The 12,666-nt window shown below is 35.8% G+C and overlaps 2 protein-coding genes across 2 annotated transcripts; both read right to left on the bottom strand.

Moving 5' to 3' along the window:
• Positions 1 to 7,936: 7,936 nt before the first annotated feature.
• SelT (selenoprotein T) lies at positions 7,937 to 9,255 on the bottom strand. Its single transcript, XM_065308789.1, has 3 exons — positions 8,904 to 9,255; positions 8,699 to 8,828; positions 7,937 to 8,642 (listed from the first exon to the last, which is right to left on the bottom strand). The coding sequence occupies exons 1-3, from the start codon at positions 9,065 to 9,067 to the stop codon at positions 8,319 to 8,321; spliced, it is 618 nt and encodes a 205-aa protein (XP_065164861.1). The 5' UTR covers positions 9,068 to 9,255; the 3' UTR covers positions 7,937 to 8,318.
• Positions 9,256 to 10,387: 1,132 nt separating this feature from the next.
• Positions 10,388 to 12,520, bottom strand: LOC135795442 (FERM, ARHGEF and pleckstrin domain-containing protein 2-like). The gene is made up of 5 exons (XM_065307128.1): positions 12,038 to 12,520; positions 11,337 to 11,978; positions 10,872 to 11,279; positions 10,557 to 10,816; positions 10,388 to 10,493 (listed from the first exon to the last, which is right to left on the bottom strand). Exons 1-5 carry the CDS (start codon positions 12,518 to 12,520, stop codon positions 10,388 to 10,390), a joined length of 1,899 nt encoding a protein of 632 aa, XP_065163200.1.
• Positions 12,521 to 12,666: the final 146 nt, after the last annotated feature.

Genomic DNA, 12,666 nt, shown 5'->3' with positions numbered 1-12,666 from the left:
TCTTTGTCCTATTCAAAATATTTGGGCCTTGTGATTAAAGATTTCCAGTTGGGCGCCGTAGATATTTTGTCTAGTGCGCTAGTAGTACCAAAACAGGCGCTGCTTGCTATGGATCCACAGTAAAGATCTGTACCCGCGAGACTTTTATGTAAATATTTTTTTGTCGCGTTCAGCGAATTTTGTGTATCGCACAATACTGATAGTGACCTCGTGTCGTCAGTTGGCTGTATGTATTTTGCTGCACACGCAGTTCAATTTCGGACATCGGGTGAGGTGCGCGTATTCATCGCGACTAGTTTCGCACATAAGAATAACTTGGGTATATATATAATTCCAGCAAATGAACAACTTTGATGCCCAGACAAGAAGTTTGTGAATGTACCAATGAGCAAGTTTTTTCTATTTCCGATTTTGCTAGATGTTGATATTTTTCTATTTAATAAAATGTCTCTATTGTTTAATTTTGTCAATAAAATTAGATTTATAAAGTAATATTATAAACTAATTCACTTTTCTATGTGGTACCCTCTTTGTCGTTTTCAGTTTTAAATAATATGGTATATAAAGCTTATCTGTGTGTAGCGGGTATAACATAACTAACTGTTGCTTGAATTGTGTTGTTTTTAAAAACATGATAAAAGTAGAAACATAAATAGAAGAATCAAATAACAATGATAAAAGCACTCGGTGGTCGAGTGGAGACGTGCACCTGCTGGCATGCTAATAGACACGGATCGAATCTCAGGTATAGAAGGCATTTTTCTCAAATATAAAAATAACAGGTGTAATTTGGGTTGCATATATGAACTGCAACGAAATATAAGAGAAATTGAAATACAAGTGAAGGCAATATGAGTAATAAGGAAGCAAGTGGAGGAACAGAGAAATAGAAGAAGAAGAGAATAGGAGAAGATAGAAGAAGATAGAAGAAACAAGAGAGTAGCGTAAAGAAGAGGAATAGATAGAAGAAAGAGAACAGGAGAGGATCAGATTTTTAAATTTTTTGGCCCGTGTCGTTAGACAGTCTAACTGCTTCGATGCGTCCATTGCTCCCGGCCCATCCTACAGCTACGATGTCTCTGCGCTTCATCCCCGGAATTATCAGGCATATCATCAATTTTTATGGTGGGGGATCACCCCCAGAGAGAGGGAACTCCATATAAGGACAATCCTTATAAGGTCTTGTTCAAATATTTCTAAGTTTTAAGTCGGCTCAAGAGAGGCGACACTTAAAAATATTCTTACAAGTTCTGACCTGTAGCTGAAATGAAAGAAGGAGCACACAAATCGCACAGGATACCATAACAATTTTTATAGTGGGGATCACTCCTGGAGACCTGTTCCTGAAATGATTGAAGAGGTACACAAATCAAAGAAGTAAATATATCTTACTATTTATTTACAATAGAATACACGTTTATATTTTACAAGTCAACAGAATACATGTCGCCATATTGAAACGGAACTTTCGACCAGCATAGCCGCGCACATGCCAGCAAGTACTACTTCATGAAGTTCTACCGGGCTAATGAAATTTGTAAATAGCCAATTTTCTAGGATATTGAAAATGGAAACACTCGACGATCAGGGAAACTAATATACAGGGTGTTCTAGAAAGAAAATTATAAGTGTAATCGGGAAAATAATAAAATCGACAGACAAAGCAAAATTTTCACGGGCACAAAGGAAAACATATATACAGGGTGTTCAAGAAAGAAAATTCCATGTTCAAAAAAGAGAACACTCTAAACTCACAACTAAAAGTGATTTTCTACGTGCTCTTAGGAAAACTGATATACAAGGTATTACAAAAAGAAAATTTTAGAAACTACAAAGGGGGTCAATATTCACAATGTGAAGAAGATTACAAATTAACACCTATATTTTAATATAAAATCTGAGATTTTACTAGAAAACATCGGAAAATTGAGCAAAAGGGTGCTAAAAAAAATAAAACACTTACATTTTAATATATTGTGAATATATATTTATTAATTGATGGTAGAATCAACTGTATAAGGTAAACGACGGGAGATGCATCATCATAAAGTGATAGAATATCCGGCGGAAAACATTTAAATTAACAGACGCGACGGCGCGTAGCAATAAAGTCGGTAAATACGATAGAAATAACAATTTCTTTGAAAATATTAGAATATACGGAGACTATGATAGCGAAAAACTATTCAACCTACAAGATTTTATTTGCGGAAACACGACTAAGTATTCTGATAAAAATGCCACCACGTGCAAATGCAATAATCAATTTAAGTTAAACCACCTTAACTTACAGCAAAAAAAAAGTGATTACACACCTACCAGTGTATTGATGAAGAGATTTTAGATCCAGGAATATATTTTATCAACTGAAAACTCGCGCAGAGATTAACAGACACTTATTTCTTACTTAAGAACACTCTAACCGCCACAACTCATCAAACAAAACAGCCACACATTTACAAATTTACAAATACAAATAAATAATTTATTGTCTCCGAATTGAATTTTCTCGCAATAAATTTCTATACAGGGAGATACAGAATTAAATTCTGCATCTGGAAAAATAAGTCCAAACTTATTGTGACACAGCGTTCGCGTGTTATATCAAAAAAACTACAATTCCCAGCGCAACGAGTACTAGTGCGTATACATGCAACTTTCCATATAACCCGCGTTACAGAATTTCTTCGCAATAAATTTCGATACAGGGAGATACAGAATAAAATACTGCATCTGTGAAAATTATTCCGAACTTATTGTGATACCGCGTTCGTGTGTTATGCTAAAAGAACTACAATTCACACATACAACTTTCAATACAACTCGCGTTACGGAATTTTCTCGCAATAAATTTCGATACAGGGGATACAGAATTAAATTCTGCATCAGGAAAAATGGCAATTCTTGCCCATTTTATTCAATCGCGAATATCTCGTAAACTAAAAGAGATAATTAGGAACGAAACGCAGAAAATTTTAGAAACTACAAATTGTGTCAATATTCACAACATCAAGAAAATAACAATATTTTAATATAAAATCTCCGAAAATCTTCGAAAATGAAATTGAGCAAAAAGGTGCTATGAAAATAAAACACTTGCATTTTAATATACCTATTGTAGCGTAAGATAACCGACGGGTGAAGCATCATCATAAATTGATAGAATATCCGTCGGAAAACATCCAAATCAGCAGACGACAAACGACGGCGCGTAACAAAATAGTCGTTAAATACTGTAATAACAACTATTGCTTTGTAGATATACGCAAACTACGAAAACAAAAAACTATTCACCGTACAAGATTTTATTAGGTCAACTAGAAACTTCTTAATTTAATGATGCTAACGAGTGCACTTCGACGGTCGACGACAAAGTGAACGTGGTCGACCACATGAATATTGTCGTTTTAATAATCCTCACATATTTTTAGAAACCGTGTTTGTACTAATTAAATCATGCATGTTATTTTCGGGAACGGTACTAGGAATTCTGATAAAAATGCCACCACGTGTTTTGCAAGATAATACAAGGAAAATTAATATCCCTCAAATTTTATAAGCAATTTAAGTTAAACCGCCTTAACTTTACGTAAAAAAAAAATTAATTACACACCTACCTAAGCATTGATGAGGAGATTTTCTATCCTGGAATATATTCTGTCAACAGAAACCTCGCGCGCAGATTAACGGATACTTATTTCGCACTTAAGAAGACCCTAACCGCCACAAATCATCACACATAACACCCCACGTGCCCGTTGCAAATATTTTGCTGATGATCGAAAGAATACACGACGATTAAACCAATTAAAAACTCAAAACGCGTGGCGATTAAAGAGAGACGCCTGGAGACCACGCGGTGAAACGACTGCCGTGTGCGCTGCACGTAACCAGCTACAAGGCAGGTACGTCGCGGTAACACGCGTCAGTCGAACAAAAAAGGTGTTTATACACAAACGTACTGATAAACACGTAGTTGAAAAGATCAAACTAAAATTTCACAATGTTGAAATAACCGACATACACGAAATTTACTTTTACTTTGGGATGTATTAAGATTGAGAAAAACAGGAATTTTATTTATCATTACAAATAGGTAAATAATTTATTTTTTAAGTTTACTGAATAGTTACTATCTTAACTACCTTAGTTAATTGGTATTCACAACACGGGCTCTATTTTAAACATTCACTGTAAGAAATGAGAGTAAAAACATTGCGCATTAGTCTCTATAAAATAAGGCTACTACTAATACTTACTAATACTTTAATAAAGCAATTATCTCTAATATATTGGATACAAATACGCAGAAATATACAGCAAATGTTAAATAATTTCTATGTTCAGTGCAACACACGTCGGTGTAGACTCGCTCAAGATAACAGTTGTTTTCGTTCGCGAAGATGTTGAAAAATAAGCACGAACAAAACTACATTCACCGAGTGTACCAAAAACGCGCGGTTAATAAAATTGACATTAACTCCGAGTATTACAAAATATAAAAAATAAGAATTTTCCTAATCTTAAAACATGCCAAAAAATCCCGGCTATTTTGAGACAGTCCAAATTTTGCTAGAGCTCAATTGTGCATCTTCAACTCTTGCTCTATCTTATAAAAAAGAAATAACTAAAATATTGCAAACGCTTAGCGAGATATGACCATTTTTCCACCGCAAGTTTTGTAAAATGTTAAAGATCAGCAAACTTTCGCGGCCATTTTGAGACAGTTAAAACCGATTGCCGAGAGGTTTCAAGGTTGCACCTTGAAAAAGGACTCTTGCCCTATAATATATAGAAGAAATAACTAAGATATTGCTAAGGGTTCGCGAGATATGACCAATTTCCCAAGTTTAGAAAAATATTAGAAAAAAGCAAATTATCGCAGCCATTTTAAGACAGTTAGGACTAAAATTCGCTAGGTTTTGAGGGTGCATCTTAAAAAACGACTCTTGCTTTATCACATAAATCAGAAATTACTTAAATATTGCAAAGGGTTCGCGAGATATGACTAGTTTTCCACCGCAAGTTTTGAAAAATGCTAGAAAAGAGCAAACTTTCGCGGCCATTTTGAGACAGTTAAGACTAAAATTCGCGAATTTTCAAGGGTACGTCTTGAAAAAGGACTCTTGCTCTATTATATTAAGAAGAAATAACTTAAACATTGCCAAGGGTTCGCAAGATATGACCAGTTTTCCACCGTAAGTTTTGAAAAATGCTAAAAAGAGCAAACTTTCGCGGCCATTTTAAGACAGTTGGGACTGAAATTCGCAAGGTTTTAAGGGTGCATCTTGAAAAAGGACTCTTGCTCTATCATATAAAGAAGAAATAACTTAAATATTGCGAAGGGTTCGCGAGATATGACCAGTTTTCCACCCTAAGTTTTGAAAAATGCTCAAAAAGGGCAAACTTTCGCGGCCATTTTGAGACAGTAAGGACAGAAATTCGCGAGGTTTCAAGGGGGCACCGTGAAAAGGACTCTTATTTTATCACATAAAGAAGAAATAACTAAAATATTGTGAAGGGTTCGCGTGATGTAATCCATTTGCCACGGCAAATTTTAAAAATTACAAAAGAACAAATTTAGACAACGCGCGTGTGGAACGCGATAAAGAAAACATACAAAAGTACGATTCGCACATTTGAAGAAAAAATATAATTGAATTTTAAACTTACCAATGCAGTGCTCATGGCACTAAAGACTCGCCAAGCGCTGTAAATAAAAGAAAACAAATTGAAATATTTCATTAGATTTAATATTATGCCCATATTCACACATCGGAGATATAACAATATAATCTGTTCTGTCTGTAACAATGTTCTTATAGATGTTACTTACCCAAGTACTAATGGTCCTTTAATTGCAGGAAAACCGCCTGGCAGTGTCCATACACAATTGAATCTACTCGTAAACTCAACACTATTTAATCCTAAGATACGCGGCGACCAACACACGTCGACCGTTACTTGTTATGCGCAACGTATAGGCATTAAACGCACAATTAATCACTACCAAACGCTGCAGATGCAAGTTACTACTAAATAGTCGAGTAATGATCGAATATAATGCAAATGTAGAAAGGAGGAGTTCGATTGAACGAAAAAATCGCACGAAATACGCGTGGATCATTCAACGACCGGCACAATACTGGCTGCAGTCCACCGATAGCGTATGCCGTAGCCGAGCAAGCAACATCGCGTGATTTTATGATAAGACTACCTGCTGCCTGAACCCCGCAGGCAAAAGTAATAGATGCCCAAAGTCGGCGGCGCGTCGATGACACGCGACCTTGTGCACGAATTGCAATAGACAATTTACCTGCGATCAAAACTAATCAATGGTGCAGCTACGTGCATGTTGTATTCCGCTCTGCGAATGCGATAAAAAGGTGTTTATAAACAAACGCAGGTAAAGGAATTGTGTCCCAAACTATTCTCGTGGACACGTTTTACAATAAACATAAAAATACGCAGCATAAATTTATTTTATGATTGTTAGTTCATGCAATAATAAATTAAAATTAGAATTTCGTATCAAATTTTCAATACTTGAATAAAGAAACAAATTCTGATCTGAATTTTAGGGCGCTTTCAAAGAACTTAGACACTAAAAAATGACCTTATATTACAGAGGAACACTTTAACAACCAAATAATAATAAATCTAAAATTACTAAATTATTACTGGTGATACGGAGTGTTTTCCACACAACGTCATAGCAATTCCTATGAAATGTGCCTAGTTTTTTTTAATAAGAAGTTAAATGGGCGTCATGTTTTTTGAGTATTTTTGATAACGAGTATCTTTTAAATTAATAGCACTAGCGAAATTCTCTATCAGGTAAAAATATAAAATAATTTAATTTCCTGGTCTAAAAGGTCCAAAAATAATTTATATTTTATGAATACGACTCACTTTTACCGCTACCCTCGTACGATGCCCTGAACACGAGTCACTTCTACCGCTACCTTCATATGGTACCCTAAATGGGAGTCACTTTTACCGCTACCCTCGTACGATGCCCTGAACACGAGTCACTTCTACCGCTACCTTTATCCGGTGCCCTGAACCGAGTCACTTTTACCGCTACCCTTATACAGTGCCCTGAACACGAGTCACTTCTACCGCTACCCTCATACGGTGCCCGGAACACGAGTCACTTCTACCGATACCTTTATGCGGTGCCCTGAACCGAGTCACTTTTACCGCTACCCGTACGGTGCCCTGAACACGAGTCACTTCTACCGCTACTTTTATACGGTGCCCTGTACCGAGTCATTTTTACCGCTACCCTTATACAGTGCCCTGAACACGAGTCACTTCTACCGCTACACTCGTAACGTGCCCTGAACCGAGTCACTTGTACCGCTACCCCCGTACGGTGCCCTGAACACGAGTCACTTCTACCGCTACTTTTATACGGTGCCCTGAACCGAGTCACTTCTACCGCTACCCTTATACACTGCCCTGAACACGATTTGTGTGCGCGGATTTAGATATCGGATTTAGACACCGCACCACTATAAAAACTTGTTCAGCAACAAACGCAGATAAAAGCGCCGAGAAGAAAATGAAAACAATCATCCTAGTATGCAGGTATGAAATTTAGTCATATTTATTATGGTACTGTGATGATTCTGAATAAATAAATAGAATATCACAAAAGTGCCAACCAAGTTCATAATGCTACACGATGTTTTTTCACTGCAAAACAAAATAGAAAAAAAGTCGTTTCATTTAAATTACATTTTGTACATTTTAAATTATGTATTTAAATTTGAATTATAGCCAAGTCTCTGAACAACGCGCTCAGGGTCGTATTTTCTTACCATATTACGATCCGTAGAGACATCTTTCGGTCACTACATTAAATGTTAATGAATTTTGTAATTGAAATTAAACCAACAAAATGTTCTGCAAATATAGAAAATCAAGGCCATTTCCTATAATTACCTTTTATTTCTCAATATCACATTATTGCTAACTTAGACATCAATGTAAATTTACTTTTTGTGGTCTTTAATCCTTGCAGTTATCAATATACAAAACGACGAATCACACACATTTCCAAAACATGAACACACAATAACAAACGCCAGTTTTGAATGTTCTTCGCATTACAATTCGTCAATGAACTAAGACAATCGTAAGTAAATGTACGTCCAATTACAATGTATAACATTTCATATTATTTCAGACAAATGAAACAATTTGCAACAGCACAGTGTGATACAATCTGAAGTTCAAATGTTTAAACTCAAATAACATGAATTAGAATTCCGAAGTAAATGTGATATTTAGATGAATGCAAGAATGTGTGATTAAATAAGTTTGTTCTTCCCAATATCAAGAATATTATCTGGGAGCTTCATGTGTGAATCAATAATTTGAAAGAGTTCATTTGGCTGGGGTATTCTGCCAGTTTCAAGCTTGGACCACACAGGTATGTCATTAAACATAATCTCAAAAGCACCAGATTGAATTAACTGCCCTTCAAATAAATTGCAGAGGAAAAACAACATTAAACAAGCATACAGCTTGTTGTCTAAACACCAGACCCACCAAGATGGAGGTGCTAAGTTAATGTAGGCAAACAAATTGATACTGCCAAGAATACATATAATTAACACCATTTTTAGTAAACCCTGACAAAAAAAGAAATATTAATTTAAAACAAAAAATGTGTTTAATGTATACTTACCAAAACTCTAGCTATCAACATATTTAATCCAGGAGGATCAAAGTTCTTTCCATCTACCATCAAATATGGATACCGATCCTGCAGGATGTTTACATACTCTTCATAAGCTCTTCTATACCCACAAGAATAACTAAAATAAAATTGGAACTATTAGTACACAAAATTTGTAAATGCAAGGTTTAAAAAGAATGAAATATTAAAGTACCAGTAATAAAATTTAAGTGTTGGAACGCCAGCATTCGAGCTCAACTTGGACACGGGCAAATCATCAAAGTCATCCTCTTCGGCGGCGACGAAGAAGCTGCTCAACAAGCAGACTGCGGCAAGAATCAATGCTAGCGAAGCGATCGTCTGAAGTTGGCCAGCCATTTGTACGCACGGCTGCAGTCTTTTCGGTTTGGTAGTTACGTTCCTAATTCGATTAGCGTCGTGAATTAATTATTGTTGTGTCATTCGCCGTGTTTAGTTACGTTCCACTAGGCTTATCTACGGTTGATTTCGTTTGACTTGTTTCACTTTCCCCCTTGCCCTGTGACTATAACCAAAAAATTACAAATAAGCAAATATTTGATGTAGGGATAAAGTAACCGAGTAGTTGGCAGCGCTGATAAAATTTAAATATTTAAACAATTGTTCAATCATTTAACTTCAAATTAAGACAATTCTGATAAAAATAAATAGTTTATTAATGTTTGACATCGTTTTTGTGTACGTAACTCATGTGCAGAATTAAATTAGCTCAATGCAAAATCGAAATTATGCAACACTATTGCAGAGCATTGCATCTATTCCGTCACCACGGTACGCGCTCCAACCCAATTTAAATCTTAGTAAATGTTGTAATAATTAATCATTTTATTAAATTACGGACATTACACAATAGTCTTAATAAAATTAATAAATATAAAAATAGCTTTTTGCATGATGAAAGGCCACTTGGAGTGTGTAAATTTTAAAATTTCAAACTTTTAACAATATCAGCTCACGCTAACAATTTAGCTGCTTATAAATTTGAACAAATGTTCAACATGATAAAATCTTTTAAGTGTTTCTCGTATAAATGCTACCGCCACCCACACCTTTCTACAAATCATAAATACATATCTCCTAATTAGAACAATGTAAATCGAGTTTTGGCCTTATCGTAATTCTAAGTAATGTTATAAAATAAATGCAAATACAATAAGCAAATCTTATGGAATAATCAGAGTAAATAAAATGTATAAATACACTATATACATGGCTCTCGGCTAATTACATATAAGGCATTAATTTTAAATCGTTTAAAATGTAGACTTCTACAACAAATCATGCCGAATGAGCATTTGCTTAGCTATCCACGAGTTGACAAAACAATCAACTCGTGCTAACTGCCTTTACATTTCAGCATTTTACGTATATAACCGTTTCCGTGAGTGTGAACAATTCTCATTTTGGAATGACCCTTTTTAACATTAAATTTAGAGCATAAAAAGTATAATAGTAAATGTAATAAATGCATTTTTTCTTCATAAAACTAAAGATTACTACAAGTAAAGAGTTGTAATCTTACGAATATATAATTAAGCATTATTGCAAAATGCACAGCCGTTCTAAATATTTTCGTCAATTATTTTTCTCCGAATTTTATAAAAAATATTCGTTTATTTTCGTTTCAGAGTCGAATTTTGCTTTCGAATCAATTTAAATCTACTTTTCTGGCGAAGTTTCAATCGAGTTTTGATTAGCAATATTGTCGATGTGCTTTCTTTTGATTGTACCTTGTTGTGTAGCACTGCTGATTACTTCCAACCATCTATAGAAATACACAAGATTAATATCATACATAAAATAAAACCACGCACTACTATTCTATTACCTCTGATAAGTGTATTCAGATTCAGCTCTGAAAAAGTACACGTGATTCTTATACTGCAACTTGAAAACAAAATCCTTGCCTATTGCGTCTTCAGGTGTTGGCGGTCCAACTGAGTAACAAAGCAATGGTAATGAAGCTAGTGGAAAATCATCAGTGCACCCCTTGTAAAAGAATAAACAAAACGATGTAAACACCACCCATAATTTCTGCCAACCGTTGCTACTCTTAAACTTTCTTAGAAGATATCCTGATAATTGATTCTAAAAAGTAACAAATTATTATGCTATGTTCAAGTAAGCGAACCCGTCCACTTACTTCAACAGCAATCAATTGATCCTTCATGCTAATACTTGTGTTGCGATGCCAACAAACATGTACAGTTGTATTATTTCTCTGTGCTGCTGCCTTTGGCACGTCGTTGCCACATTGATCAAGAATTTCATCTGAAGAAGAACTGCTTTTAAGGCTAAGGTATGTCACCTTTGTGTCTGTTTTATCACGGGCTTGCTGAATAGCTTGCTGTAGGTCTGCCTTCCAGCGTTCTTTCTCTTCCTGTGAATTAGCTGCAACGGTGAGAGCACGATTTCCACCATAAATAATTAATCCATAGTTGGCTAACTCGCCTTCTGGTTCTTCTATCAATACACCACGCAGCGGCATGTGGCCATGGACCTTAAACTGTGACGTACCCGATCGAGATGTGTACAAGAGTATATCAGAAAACTGAAAGAAAAAATGCTGTAAAATTTGATTCAAATAAAGATAAAAAGTTTAATATACCAAGAAAAACATGCGTTGTTGATATCCCTTTCTCGAATGTTTCAATAAGCAGCCATGTCGGATAAATTTCCTTCCATCCTGAACAATATTGTCATAACCAACCACATCCCGTTGAAGTTCACAAAGTGTCGCAAGATTTTCAGAAATTGCTAGAGTATCCAGGACAGGTTGTATTAAATCCTTTAATGTATTGTTTACAGTCATGCAGTCCGCACGATCCGAATGATTCGGTGCGTAATTTTTTAACAATCTCTGTAGCAATGATTGATAATGCAGCAATCGATGCAGAGGTTTCAAAACAAACACGCTTAGCGGAAGATAACAAACTTTTTGCATTTCAAATTCGCGGTACAGCTGCTCAAATCGTGTATTCTGTTTAGATGCCTGATCTAATCTTTCCAATACCAGAAGATGCCCGTCTAAATATTCCTCGTAAACGGTCAACAAGGGTGGTAAATGCGTCAAAAGAACATCTGCAATCTTCCCGGAGTTGTTTTTTGGTCCACCCTGGCCTTCCCAGTTTTTCATCCGTTGGTCTAGATCTTTGACAAGTTGCGCGTGAGCATGAGCTAGAGGTGCCACCAAACCAAGAAGCATGGAGCATTCTTCAAAACCTTCCCGGAAAACTTCTTCCCTAAAACACTAAGAAACACAGATTTGCATTCAAAGTACAATACAACGTAATATTTAGAAATACTTACGGTGTTGATTACATCTAAATCTTTGTTGTATGTAATTTCTGTTGTCAAAATCTCTTTAGCAATATAATAAATCTTGTCGTATCGTGGCACGCGTTTCTTAACTTCACCCTCAATATCTGCAATAATCGTCGTTGTGTTCGCATTAATATTGTTGTTGATGCCATTCGTATTTCCGTTGATGTTCTTATTATTCATGTAGTTCTCTTTGTTCTTGTTCACAGGTGAAGCATCATTGTCGACTGGTGAGAGGATGTAGCTGCCATTCGAGACATTCAAAGCGTCGCTGAAACCGTTGCTGGTCACGCTCGATGTCTTCGACATAGGAGTCGATGAGTAGAAGGAATTGTTGTTTTCGGCGTTTTCGCTCGGACTTTGCGTAGGAGGCGGCGGTATGATTGTGATGTTGGCGGTGCCTTCGTCGTCTACAGATAGAAAACTCAATAAATAAACAGCGACAACAGTTAAAAATAACTTAACGTCCATCTAATTAATATATTGTCTCAGAGAAAAGGGCTTAAAGTTTGTAACAGGGGCAAAATAACGAGCGACAAATGGGCGACGCATTCCGAGCAAATAACTTCAATAAAATCATGGTCAAAAAGGAAAAATCGTGCAAACTTATAATCTGA

The sequence above is a fragment of the Atheta coriaria genome, unplaced genomic scaffold (genome assembly GCF_025399875.1).
Source record: "Atheta coriaria isolate IRGN ID8LTWV9N9 unplaced genomic scaffold, Caltech_Dcor_3.1 hic_scaffold_7_pilon, whole genome shotgun sequence".
NCBI lineage: Eukaryota > Metazoa > Arthropoda > Insecta > Coleoptera > Staphylinidae > Dalotia > Dalotia coriaria.
Note: the sequence above shows the minus strand (reverse complement) of the source record. Positions and strands in the feature narration are given on the sequence as shown.